General features: G+C 31.5%; 1 protein-coding gene across 4 annotated transcripts in view; it reads right to left on the reverse strand.

Annotated features, from left to right (window-relative positions):
* The window catches only part of ENDOU (endonuclease, poly(U) specific), a 44,979-nt gene that overhangs the window by 9,676 nt on the left and 20,670 nt on the right, over positions 1 to 14,633 (reverse strand). For all 4 annotated transcript variants that reach the window (XM_078782244.1, XM_068096870.2, XM_068096869.2 and 1 more), the window contains exons 3-5: positions 1,326 to 1,479; positions 475 to 677; positions 222 to 335 (exon numbers count right to left, since the gene is read on the reverse strand). In XM_078782244.1, coding sequence (XP_078638370.1) covers positions 222 to 335; positions 475 to 677; positions 1,326 to 1,479 — 471 coding nt within the window. The remainder of the gene's footprint in view (positions 1 to 221; positions 336 to 474; positions 678 to 1,325; positions 1,480 to 14,633) is intronic.

Genomic DNA, 14,633 nt, shown 5'->3' on the forward strand with positions numbered 1-14,633 from the left:
GTGGACGTTCAAGATCTCGCAGTGTCTTTGCCGAAAAGTAGGCGAGTTATCGCAGGCACCCCGACCGAATTACAAATTCCTGCCCAATTCATCTTCAATCCAGGACCAGGTTCTTAAAACTTGGGCCAAAATGTTCCACGGTCGACCACACAAGAAGGGAGGAGTAATTGGGTGGAGTAATTGGTAGTAGTAGTCAAAAGGGAGAAGAAAACGCGCCATACCTACAAACACGTGTTCGAACCCGCTGGAGTCGAGCACCCCACTGGACCTCGAGTAGAAACCAAACCACATCTTTTCCACATCGGTTTTGAAGTCGTCCATAAGGCTGTACTTCCCTGTGGAGGACGTTCCATCAACATTGCGTTATGATCAACAGTGACAATGAAAATTTCTGCTATCACAACCAAAGGTCGGACGAGCTACAATTGTGGACCGTTTTGTGCAAGGGACAGCCATAATCACAGTGTTACAGACCTTTCTTGTGCAGGAATTCGAACAACGCATCCATGACTGGAGAATTGAACACAACGTCCAGGAATTCTCGTTGCTCGAGCAGTTCTCCATCATCCTCCACCTCTGGCACTCCAGTCTTGCGCTCGTAATTGTCTTGCAGCGCGATGAGCTTTGCAAAGGTGGGCCGAACAAACAGCGCCTCCTCGTTGACGAATGTGTAGAGTCTGGAGGACACCGACATCATGTTCGCAGTCAGGTTGATTTTATTGAACATGGTATCACTATCAGAGTAACGTGACTATAGGTCGTAGTGCCCTTATGGAGTAATGCACCCCATACGCCATTGCTCCATTGGTGACAACACCGTATGTTTCCAGCAGGTACACACATCTACGTCTAAGCTGTCTCACCTGGGTTGTACATCCCTCTCCTGTCTGCGAGCATTAATTGTCGGATGTTAAAGATCCCACGGTGTCCTTTGCGAAGAGTCGGTGAGCCATCACGGGCATCCTGCCCAAATTACAAATTCCTGCTCTACCCTCCAGGGGGCACTACAGCCGTGTCACTTTCTGTGTCCTGATTGAGATAGAATGATTCATCGTTTTAATGATTTAGCCTTTGTATTCTTTTTCCAGACCTGGACATTTGATCTCGTCGTTAAAAGACTTCTTTCTTTCTCCCCTGGCAGGTTCAATTCGCATCCACGTCTTTCAATCTTCTTTTGGCCATTCATTCCTCCACCTGCTTGTTTATACACCAGGTTAATTCCCCACCACCACACTACCCCACTCTCAATATGCCAAATAACACTCTATCTCTTCTTACTCTTCCATGAGCCTCGATTTTTGGAAACAAAAATCGAATTCACTTACGGATCTGATGCTTCGTCCATTTTATTCCCGGTCTGCGAATCCGCTATGAGAGTCTGCTTGTTGAGGATGATGTCGGAGGGACTTGCACGGTTTGAGTCGAGTGAATACAGCTGTTCAGACATCTGAATAATTTCACTGTTTAGGATGACAAAGGCTGCAAAGAAGCAAAAAAAATCGGTGTTCAGAACTTAGTCATTGGATTTGTGGCTCATAGTGATGAGTATGTGTCTCACGATTTAGAATAAAAGTAAAATTGCTGAGAACATTTCTCAGATTTAGAATAAAAGTAAAATTGCTGAGAACTTTACTCAGATTTAGAATAAAAGTAAAATTGCTGAGAACATTTCTCAGATTTCGAATAAAAGTAAAATTACTGAGAACATTTCTCAGATTTAGAATAAAAGTAAAATTGCTGAGAACATTTCTCAGATTTAGAATAAAAGTAAAATTGCTGAGAACATTTCTCAGATTCAGAACAAGAGCAAAATTGCTGAGAACATTTGTCAGATTTAGAATAAAAGTAAAATTGTTGAGAACATTTCTCAGATTTAGAATAAAAGTAAAATTGTTGAGAACATTTCTCAGATTTAGAATAAAAGTAAAATTGTTGAGAACATTTCTCAGATTTAGAATAAAAGTAAAATTGCTGAGAACATTTCTCAAATTTAGAATAAAAGTAAAATTGTTGAGAACATTTCTCAGATTTAGAATAAAAGTAAAATTGCTGAGAACATTTGTCAGATTTAGAATAAAAGTAAAATTGTTGAGAACATTACTCAGATTTAGAATAAAAGTAAAATTGCTGAGAACATTTCTCAGATTTAGAATAAAAGTAAAATTGTTGAGAACATTACTCAGATTTAGAATAAAAGTAAAATTGTTGAGAACATTTCTCAGATTTAGAATAAAAGTAAAATTGTTGAGAACATTTCTCAGATTTAGAATAAAAGTAAAATTGCTGAGAACATTTCTCAAATTTAGAATAAAAGTAAAATTGCTGAGAACATTTCTCAGATTTAGAATAAAAGTAAAATTGATGAGAATATTTCTCAGATTTAGAATAAAAGTAAAATTGCTGAGAACATTTCTCAGATTCAGAACAAGAGTAAAATTGCTGAGAACATTTCTCAGATTTAGAATAAAAGTAAAATTGTTGAGAACATTTCTCAGATTTAGAATAAAAGTAAAATTGCTGAGAACATTTCTCAAATTTAGAATAAAAGTAAAATTGCTGAGAACATTTCTCAGATTTAGAATAAAAGTAAAATTGCTGAGAACATTGCTGAGAACAAAGTAAAATTGCTGCTTGGAAATCAGCCAACATCACCGCTTTGCACAAAAAGGTGCAAAAACAGATCCTAGCAACTACAGACCAATCAGCCTTCTCCCAATTATCATCAAAGTCATGGAATCCATCATTGCTTCGGATATGAAATCTTTCCTCTTCTCCAATGGCTTGATCTCTGATCATCAATTTGGTTTCAGACCAGGTCACTCTACTCTGGACATGCTGCTTCTGCTGTCTCAACAATGGATGGAGGTCCTCAATGCCAAACAGGAAATTAGAGCTGTCTCCCTCGACATATCACGTGCCTTCGACACGGTCTGGCACCCCGCTCTGCTCACCAAACTCTCCTCCTTTGGTATCCATGGAAATCTCCACGCATGGCTGGCGGACTTCCTCTCTAGTCGTCGTCAACGTGTGGCCTTGAATGGGTTTCTCTCATCTCCTCTTCCTGTTCAGGCTGGAGTTCCCCAAGGCAGTGTTCTGGGCCCCGTGCTTTTTCTGGTCTTCATCAATGATCTCTCTGACTCTCTCGAAAATCCTCTCTATCTCTTTGCTGATGACTCCATTCTCTGCCGCTCCATTCCTCTTCCCTCAGATCGGCAGTCTGCTGCCTCCTCACTCTCTGAAGACCTGGACAAAATCACAGACTGGTCAAACAAGTGGAACATGTCTTTCAATCCTGACAAATCTCACACTCTTACTATGTCTCTCCGAAAAGATCGACTGGACAACCCTCCCATCTACTTTCTCAACAATCCTCTCCAAGAAGTTATGTCGCTCAAGATTTTGGGTCTCACTATCTGCCATGATCTTTCTTGGGAAAACCACATTTCCAAGCTGTCCTCCAAAGCCAGTCGCCGACTGGGCATCCTCCGTCGTGCGAAGTCCTTCCTCGGCACACCTGAGCTCCTCACCACATACAAGGCTTTCATCCGCAGCTCAATGGAATACTGTTCTCCCCTATGGGCCGGTGCTCCTGCCTCACACCTAGCTCGGCTTCACGCTGTTGAAACCAAAGCTTTCAGAATTATTGGAATCTCCTGCGATGAAGCTATCTCTGAGGGCCTTTCACTCACTCACCGCAGGCAGGTAGGTGGTCTTTCTGTCTTCTACCGACTCCTCTCCGGCCTTGCACCCCCAGCTCTCTCTGTGCTCTGTCCCCAAAATATTCCTACAGGTCGCACAAGATCTGCCAGCAACCCTCTGATGGTTAAACTGCTGAAATCTCGGCTCTCTGCTCATCTTCACTCTTTCATTCCTCTTTTCTCCCGCCTCTGGAACAAACTCCCTCACTCCCTTCAATCCCAGTCCTCCCTCCAGGTCTTTAAAACAGCTGTTCACCACCATCTCTTATCTTCCCCCATCCAAAACCTTGATCTTTTCTACCCCCGCTAATTCACCCCAGATCCACCTTGTTTGAAATTCCAACTTCTTTCCTGGAAGTCCTGGCAGTGTCCATATGTTTTATACCTCTCCCACCGCCCCCTTCCCATGCCCCCCCCCCCAAAGCCCTCGCCCTCTCTCAGATCTCTCGGTCTCCATGTCTCTCGGTCCCTGCTCTCAAATGTTGTGTTTGTGTCCTTCCCCCTCTCTCCCCATCTTGTCTACCGCTCCCGATGTTATGTTTTATGTGTCGGTTTGTCTTTCTGTGTGATTAATGTTCGCTCTTTCACGAGCCTCGATCTTGTATACAAAAAATAAATAAATAAATAAATAACAAGTGAATCCTCTTGGATTGCGCTGAGGTTCGGGCATGGAATTTCGAGCCTCGATCATGATTCGAGCCTCGATCTTGTATACAAAAATAATAATAATAATAATAAGAACCTTGGGCCGAATCTCGCGCTTCACCAGTGCGCGTGCGCGAATTTACGTCACGTCGGCAGCGAGAAGGGGTTCCCCAACACGAACCAATCAGGAACTGCTACGTCACACTTATATGATCTCAGAATTCCTGTGACAGGAATTCGCGTTACACTGGCTGGAAGTCATTCGCTAGAGGCGCTTCCTCAGCGCTAATAATAAAATAAGAACCTTGGGCCGAATCTCGCGCTTCACCAGTGCGCGTGCGCGAATTTACGTCACGTCGGCAGCGAGAAGGGGTTCCCCAACACGAACCAATCAGGAACTGCCACGTCACACTTATATGATCTCAGAATTCCTGTGACAGGAATTCGCGTTACACTGGCTGGAAGTCATTCGCTAGAGGCGCTTCCTCAGCGCTAATAATAAACATTTCTCAGATTTACAATGAAGTAAAATTGCTGAGAACATTTCTCAGATTTAGAATAAAAGTAAAATTGCTGAGAACATTTCTCAGATTTAGAATAAAAGTAAAATTGTTGAGAACATTTCTCAGATTTAGAATAAAAGTAAAATTGCTGAGAACATTTCTCAGATTTAGAATGAAGTAAAATTGCTGAGAACATTTCTCAGATTTAGAATGAAGTAAAATTGCTGAGAACATTTCTCAGATTTAGAATGAAGTAAAATTGCTGAGAACATTTCTCAGATTTAGAATAAAAGTAAAATTGTTGAGAACATTTCTCAGATTTAGAATAAAAGTAAAATTGTTGAGAACATTTCTCAGATTTAGAATAAAAGTAAAATTGTTGAGAACATTTCTCAGATTTAGAATAAAAGTAAAATTACTGAGAACATTTCTCAGATTTAGAATAAAAGTAAAATTGCTGAGAACATTTCTCAGATTTAGAATAAAAGTAAAATTGCTGAGAACATTACTCAGATTTAGAATAAAAGTAAAATTGCTGAGAACATTACTCAGATTTAGAATAAAAGTAAAATTGCTGAGAACATTACTCAGATTTAGAATAAAAGTAAAATTGCTGAGAACATTACTCAGATTTAGAATAAAAGTAAAATTGCTGAGAACATTACTCAGATTTAAAATAAAAGTAAAATTGCTGAGAACATTACTCAGATTTAAAATAAAAGTAAAATTGCTGAGAACATTACTCAGATTTAGAATAAAAGTAAAATTGCTGAGAACATTTCTCAGATTTCGAATAAAAGTAAAATTACTGAGAACATTTCTCAGATTTAGAATAAAAGTAAAATTGCTGAGAACATTTCTCAGATTTAGAATAAAAGTAAAATTGCTGAGAACATAAATCAGATTTAGAATAAAAGTAAAATTGCTGAGAACATTTCTGAGATTTCGAATAAAAGTAAAATTACTGAGAACATTTCTCAGATTTAGAATAAAAGTAAAATTGTTGAGAACATTTCTCAGATTTAGAATAAAAGTAAAATTGTTGAGAACATTTCTCAGATTTAGAATAAAAGTAAAATTACTGAGAACATTTCTCAGATTTAGAATAAAAGTAAAATTGCTGAGAACATTTCTCAGATTTAGAATAAAAGTAAAATTGCTGAGAACATTACTCAGATTTAGAATAAAAGTAAAATTGCTGAGAACATTACTCAGATTTAAAATAAAAGTAAAATTGCTGAGAACATTACTCAGATTTAAAATAAAAGTAAAATTGCTGAGAACATTACTCAGATTTAGAATAAAAGTAAAATTGCTGAGAACATTTCTCAGATTTCGAATAAAAGTAAAATTACTGAGAACATTTCTCAGATTTAGAATAAAAGTAAAATTGCTGAGAACATTTCTCAGATTTAGAATAAAAGTAAAATTGCTGAGAACATAAATCAGATTTAGAATAAAAGTAAAATTGCTGAGAACATTTCTGAGATTTCGAATAAAAGTAAAATTACTGAGAACATTTCTCAGATTTAGAATAAAAGTAAAATTGCTGAGAACATATCTCAGATTTAGAATGAAGTAAAATTGCTGAGAACATTACTCAGATTTAGAATAAAAGTAAAATTGCTGAGAACATTACTCAGATTTAGAATAAAAGTAAAATTGCTGAGAACATTTCTCAGATTTAGAATAAAAGTAAAATTGCTGAGAACATTTCTCAGATTTAGAATGAAGTAAAATTGCTGAGAACATTACTCAGATTTAGAATAAAAGTAAAATTGCTGAGAACATTACTCAGATTTAGAATAAAAGTAAAATTGCTGAGAACATTTCTCAGATTTAGAATAAAAGTAAAATTGCTGAGAACATTTGTCAGATTTAGAATGAAGTAAAATTGCTGAGAACATTACTCAGATTTAGAATAAAAGTAAAATTGCTGAGAACATTACTCAGATTTAGAATAAAAGTAAAATTGCTGAGAACATTTCTCAGATTTAGAATAAAAGTAAAATTGCTGAGAACATTTCTCAGATTTAGAATGAAGTAAAATTGCTGAGAACATTACTCAGATTTAGAATAAAAGTAAAATTGCTGAGAACATTACTCAGATTTAGAATAAAAGTAAAATTGCTGAGAACATTTCTCAGATTTAGAATGAAGTAAAATTGCTGAGAACATTTCTCAGATTTAGAATAAAAGTAAAATTGCTGAGAACATTTCTCAGATTTAGAATGAAGTAAAATTGCTGAGAACATTACTCAGATTTAGAATAAAAGTAAAATTGCTGAGAACATTTCTCAGATTTAGAATAAAAGTAAAATTGTTGAGAACATTTCTCAGATTTAGAATAAAAGTAAAATTGCTGAGAACATTTCTCAGATTTAGAATGAAGTAAAATTGCTGAGAACATTTCTCAGATTTAGAATGAAGTAAAATTGCTGAGAACATTTCTCAGATTTAGAATGAAGTAAAATTGCTGAGAACATTTCTCAGATTTAGAATAAAAGTAAAATTGTTGAGAACATTTCTCAGATTTAGAATAAAAGTAAAATTGTTGAGAACATTTCTCAGATTTAGAATAAAAGTAAAATTGTTGAGAACATTTCTCAGATTTAGAATAAAAGTAAAATTACTGAGAACATTTCTCAGATTTAGAATAAAAGTAAAATTGCTGAGAACATTTCTCAGATTTAGAATAAAAGTAAAATTGCTGAGAACATTACTCAGATTTAGAATAAAAGTAAAATTGCTGAGAACATTACTCAGATTTAGAATAAAAGTAAAATTGCTGAGAACATTACTCAGATTTAGAATAAAAGTAAAATTGCTGAGAACATTACTCAGATTTAGAATAAAAGTAAAATTGCTGAGAACATTACTCAGATTTAAAATAAAAGTAAAATTGCTGAGAACATTACTCAGATTTAAAATAAAAGTAAAATTGCTGAGAACATTACTCAGATTTAGAATAAAAGTAAAATTGCTGAGAACATTTCTCAGATTTCGAATAAAAGTAAAATTACTGAGAACATTTCTCAGATTTAGAATAAAAGTAAAATTGCTGAGAACATTTCTCAGATTTAGAATAAAAGTAAAATTGCTGAGAACATAAATCAGATTTAGAATAAAAGTAAAATTGCTGAGAACATTTCTGAGATTTCGAATAAAAGTAAAATTACTGAGAACATTTCTCAGATTTAGAATAAAAGTAAAATTGTTGAGAACATTTCTCAGATTTAGAATAAAAGTAAAATTGTTGAGAACATTTCTCAGATTTAGAATAAAAGTAAAATTACTGAGAACATTTCTCAGATTTAGAATAAAAGTAAAATTGCTGAGAACATTTCTCAGATTTAGAATAAAAGTAAAATTGCTGAGAACATTACTCAGATTTAGAATAAAAGTAAAATTGCTGAGAACATTACTCAGATTTAAAATAAAAGTAAAATTGCTGAGAACATTACTCAGATTTAAAATAAAAGTAAAATTGCTGAGAACATTACTCAGATTTAGAATAAAAGTAAAATTGCTGAGAACATTTCTCAGATTTCGAATAAAAGTAAAATTACTGAGAACATTTCTCAGATTTAGAATAAAAGTAAAATTGCTGAGAACATTTCTCAAATTTAGAATATAAGTAAAATTGCTGAGAACATTTCTCAGATTTAGAATAAAAGTAAAATTGCTGAGAACATTTCTGAGATTTCGAATAAAAGTAAAATTACTGAGAACATTTCTCAGATTTAGAATAAAAGTAAAATTGCTGAGAACATATCTCAGATTTAGAATGAAGTAAAATTGCTGAGAACATTACTCAGATTTAGAATAAAAGTAAAATTGCTGAGAACATTACTCAGATTTAGAATAAAAGTAAAATTGCTGAGAACATTTCTCAGATTTAGAATAAAAGTAAAATTGCTGAGAACATTTCTCAGATTTAGAATGAAGTAAAATTGCTGAGAACATTACTCAGATTTAGAATAAAAGTAAAATTGCTGAGAACATTACTCAGATTTAGAATAAAAGTAAAATTGCTGAGAACATTTCTCAGATTTAGAATAAAAGTAAAATTGCTGAGAACATTTGTCAGATTTAGAATGAAGTAAAATTGCTGAGAACATTACTCAGATTTAGAATAAAAGTAAAATTGCTGAGAACATTACTCAGATTTAGAATAAAAGTAAAATTGCTGAGAACATTTCTCAGATTTAGAATAAAAGTAAAATTGCTGAGAACATTTCTCAGATTTAGAATGAAGTAAAATTGCTGAGAACATTACTCAGATTTAGAATAAAAGTAAAATTGCTGAGAACATTACTCAGATTTAGAATAAAAGTAAAATTGCTGAGAACATTTCTCAGATTTAGAATGAAGTAAAATTGCTGAGAACATTTCTCAGATTTAGAATAAAAGTAAAATTGCTGAGAACATTTCTCAGATTTAGAATGAAGTAAAATTGCTGAGAACATTACTCAGATTTAGAATAAAAGTAAAATTGCTGAGAACATTTCTCAGATTTAGAATAAAAGTAAAATTGCTGAGAACATTACTTAGATTTAGAATAAAAGTAAAATTGCTGAGAACATTACTCAGATTTAAAATAAAAGTAAAATTGCTGAGAACATTACTCAGATTTAGAATAAAAGTAAAATTGCTGAGAACATTTCTCAGATTTCGAATAAAAGTAAAATTACTGAGAACATTTCTCAGATTTAGAATAAAAGTAAAATTGCTGAGAACGTTTCTCAGATTTAGAATAAAAGTAAAATTGCTGAGAACATTACTCAGATTTAGAATAAAAGTAAAATTGCTGAGAACATTTCTGAGATTTCGAATAAAAGTAAAATTACTGAGAACATTTCTCAGATTTAGAATAAAAGTAAAATTGCTGAGAACATATCTCAGATTTAGAATGAAGTAAAATTGCTGAGAACATTACTCAGATTTAGAATAAAAGTAAAATTGCTGAGAATATTACTCAGATTTAGAATAAAAGTAAAATTGCTGAGAACATTTCTCAGATTTAGAATAAAAGTAAAATTGCTGAGAACATTTCTCAGATTTAGAATAAAAGTAAAATTGCTGAGAACATGACTCAGATTTAGAATAAAAGTAAAATTGCTGAGAACATTTCTCAGATTTAGAATAAAAGTAAAATTGCTGAGAACATTTCTCAGATTTAGAATGAAGTAAAATTGCTGAGAACATTTCTCAGATTTAGAATGAAGTAAAATTGCTGAGAACATTACTCAGATTTAGAATAAAAGTAAAATTGCTGAGAACATTACTCAGATTTAGAATAAAAGTAAAATTGCTGAGAACATTTCTCAGATTTAGAATAAAAGTAAAATTGCTGAGAACATTTCTCAGATTTAGAATGAAGTAAAATTGCTGAGAACATTACTCAGATTTAGAATAAAAGTAAAATTGCTGAGAACATTACTCAGATTTAGAATAAAAGTAAAATTGCTGAGAACATTACTCAGATTTAGAATAAAAGTAACATTGCTGAGAACATTTCTCAGATTTAGAATTGAAGTAAAATTGCTGAGAACATTAATCAGATTTAGAAAAAAGTAAAATTGCTGAGAACATTACTCAGATTTAGAATAAAAGTAAAATTGCTGAGAACATTACTCAGATTTAGAATAAAAGTAAAATTGCTGAGAACATTTCTCAGATTTAGAATAAAAGTAAAATTGCTGAGAACATTTCTCAGATTTAGAATGAAGTAAAATTGCTGAGAACATCACTCAGATTTAGAATAAAAGTAAAATTGCTGAGAACATTTCTCAGATTTAGAATAAAAGTAAAATTGATGAGAACATTTCTCAGATTTAGAATGAAGTAAAATTGCTGAGAACATTTCTCAGATTTAGAATAAAAGTAAAATTGCTGAGAACATTTCTCAGATTCAGAACAAGAGTAAAATTGCTGAGAACATTTGTCAGATTTAGAATAAAAGTAAAATTGTTGAGAACATTTCTCAGATTTAGAATAAAGTAAAATTGTTGAGAACATTTCTCAGATTTAGAATAAAAGTAAAATTGCTGAGAACATTTCTCAGATTTAGAATAAAAGTAAAATTGTTGAGAACATTACTCAGATTTAAAATAAAAGTAAAATTGCTGAGAACATTACTCAGATTTAGAATAAAAGTAAAATTGCTGAGAACATTTCTCAGATTTCGAATAAAAGTAAAATTACTGAGAACATTTCTCAGATTTAGAATAAAAGCAAAATTCCTGAGAACATAAATCAGATTTAGAATAAAAGTAAAATTGCTGAGAACATAAATCAGATTTAGAATAAAAGTAAAATTGCTGAGAACATTTCTGAGATTTCGAATAAAAGTAAAATTACTGAGTACATTTCTCAGATTTAGAATAAAAGTAAAATTGCTGAGAACATATCTCAGATTTAGAATGAAGTAAAATTGCTGAGAACATTACTCAGATTTAGAATAAAAGTAAAATTGCTGAGAACATTACTCAGATTTAGAATAAAAGTAAAATTGCTGAGAACATTTCTCAGATTTAGAATAAAAGTAAAATTGCTGAGAACATTTCTCAGATTTAGAATGAAGTAAAATTGCTGAGAACATTACTCAGATTTAGAATAAAAGTAAAATTGCTGAGAACATTACTCAGATTTAGAATAAAAGTAAAATTGCTGAGAACATTTCTCAGATTTAGAATAAAAGTAAAATTGCTGAGAACATTTCTCAGATTTAGAATGAAGTAAAATTGCTGAGAACATTACTCAGATTTAGAATAAAAGTGAAATTGCTGAGAACATTACTCAGATTTAGAATAAAAGTAAAATTGCTGAGAACATTTCTCAGATTTAGAATAAAAGTAAAATTGCTGAGAACATTTCTCAGATTTAGAATGAAGTAAAATTGCTGAGAACATTACTCAGATTTAGAATAAAAGTAAAATTGCTGAGAACATTACTCAGATTTAGAATAAAATTAAAATTGCTGAGAACATTTCTCAGATTTAGAATGAAGTAAAATTGCTGAGAACATTTCTCAGATTTAGAATAAAAGTAAAATTGCTGAGAACATTTCTCAGATTTAGAATGAAGTAAAATTGCTGAGAACATTACTCAGATTTAGAATAAAAGTAAAATTGCTGAGAACATTACTCAGATTTAGAATAAAAGTAAAATTGCTGAGAACATTTCTCAGATTTAGAATAAAAGTAAAATTGCTGAGAACATTACTCAGATTTAGAATAAAAGTAAAATTGCTGAGAACATTACTCAGATTTAAAATAAAAGTAAAATTGCTGAGAACATTACTCAGATTTAGAATAAAAGTAAAATTGCTGAGAACATTTCTCAGATTTCGAATAAAAGTAAAATTACTGAGAACATTTCTCAGATTTAGAATAAAAGTAAAATTGCTGAGAACATTTCTCAGATTTAGAATAAAAGTAAAATTGCTGAGAACATTACTCAGATTTAGAATAAAAGTAAAATTGCTGAGAACATTTCTGAGATTTCGAATAAAAGTAAAATTACTGAGAACATTTCTCAGATTTAGAATAAAAGTAAAATTGCTGAGAACATATCTCAGATTTAGAATGAAGTAAAATTGCTGAGAACATTACTCAGATTTAGAATAAAAGTAAAATTGCTGAGAACATTACTCAGATTTAGAATAAAAGTAAAATTGCTGAGAACATTTCTCAGATTTAGAATAAAAGTAAAATTGCTGAGAACATTTCTCAGATTTAGAATGAAGTAAAATTGCTGAGAACATTACTCAGATTTAGAATAAAAGTAAAATTGCTGAGAACATTACTCAGATTTAGAATAAAAGTAAAATTGCTGAGAACATTTCTCAGATTTAGAATAAAAGTAAAATTGCTGAGAACATTTCTCAGATTTAGAATGAAGTAAAATTGCTGAGAACATTACTCAGATTTAGAATAAAAGTAAAATTGCTGAGAACATTACTCAGATTTAGAATAAAAGTAAAATTGCTGAGAACATTTCTCAGATTTAGAATAAAAGTAAAATTGCTGAGAACATTTCTCAGATTTAGAATGAAGTAAAATTGCTGAGAACATTACTCAGATTTAGAATAAAAGTAAAATTGCTGAGAACATAACTCAGATTTAGAATAAAAGTAAAATTGCTGAGAACATTACTCAGATTTAGAATAAAAGTAAAATTGCTGAGAACATTTCTCAGATTTAGAATAAAAGTAAAATTGCTGAGAACATTTCTCAGATTTAGAATGAAGTAAAATTGCTGAGAACATTACTCAGATTTAGAATAAAAGTAAAATTGCTGAGAACATTACTCAGATTTAGAATAAAAGTAAAATTGCTGAGAACATTTCTCAGATTTAGAATAAAAGTAAAATTGCTGAGAACATTTCTCAGATTTAGAATGAAGTAAAATTGCTGAGAACATTACTCAGATTTAGAATAAAAGTAAAATTGCTGAGAATATTTCTCAGATTTAGAATAAAAGTAAAATTGATGAGAACATTTCTCAGATTTAGAATGAAGTAAAATTGCTGAGAACATTTCTCAGATTTAGAATAAAAGTAAAATTGCTGAGAACATTTCTCAGATTCAGAACAAGAGTAAAATTGCTGAGAACATTGCTCAGATTTAGAATAAAAGTAAAATTGTTGAGAACATTTCTCAGATTTAGAATAAAAGTAAAATTGCTGAGAACATTTCTCAGATTTAGAATATAAGTAAAATTGCTGAGAACATTTCTCAGATTTAGAATCAAAGTAAAATTGCTGAGAACATTTCTCAGATTTAGAATAAAAGTAAAATTGCTGAGAACATTTCTCAGATTTAGAATTAAAAGTAAAATTGCTGAGAACATTTCTCAGATTTAGAATAAAAGTAAAATTGCTGAGAACATTACTCAGATTTAGAATAAAAGTAAAATTGCTGAGAACATTTCTCAGATTTAGAATAAAAGTAAAATTACTGCGAACATTTCTCAGATTTAGAGTAAAAGTAAAATTACTGCGAACATTACTCAGATTTAGAATAAAAGTAAAATTACTGAGAACATTTCTCAGATTTAGAATGAAAGTAAAATTATTGAGAACATTTCTCAGATTTAGAATAAAAGTAAAATTGCTGAGAACATTTCTCAGATTTAGAATAAAGTAAAATTGCTGAGAACATTTCTCAGATTTAGAATAAAAGTAAAATTACTGCGAACATGACTCAGATTTAGAATAAAAGTAAAATTACTGAGAACATTTCTCAGATTTAGAATAAAAGTAAAATTGCTGAGAACATTTCTCAGATTTAGAATGAAAGTAAAATTGCTGAGAACATTTCCCAGATTTAGAATAAAAGTAATATTGCTGAGAACATTTCTCAGATTTAGAATAAAAGTAATATTGCTGAGAACATTTCTCAGATTTAGAATGAAAGTAAAATTGCTGAGAACATTTCTCAGATTTAGATTAAAAGTAAAATTGCTGAGAACATTTCTCAGATTTAGAATAAAAGTAAAATTACTGAGAACATTTCTCAGATTTAGAATAAAAGTAAAATTGTTGAGAACATTTCTCAGATTTAGAATAAAAGTAAAATTGCTGAGAACATTTCTCAGATTTAGAATAAAAGTAAAATTGCTGAGAACATTTCTCAGATTTAGAATAAAAGTAAAATTGCTGAGAACATTTCTCAGATTTAGAATAAAAGTAAAATTGCTGAGAACATTTCTCAGATTTAGAATAAAAGTAAAATTGATGAGAACATTTCTCAGATTTAGAATGAAGTAAAATTGCTGAGAA

This window comes from Myxine glutinosa, chromosome 7, assembly GCF_964187855.1.
Source record: "Myxine glutinosa chromosome 7, kmMyxGlut1.1, whole genome shotgun sequence".
In the NCBI taxonomy this organism is placed as follows: Eukaryota; Metazoa; Chordata; class Myxini; order Myxiniformes; family Myxinidae; genus Myxine; species Myxine glutinosa.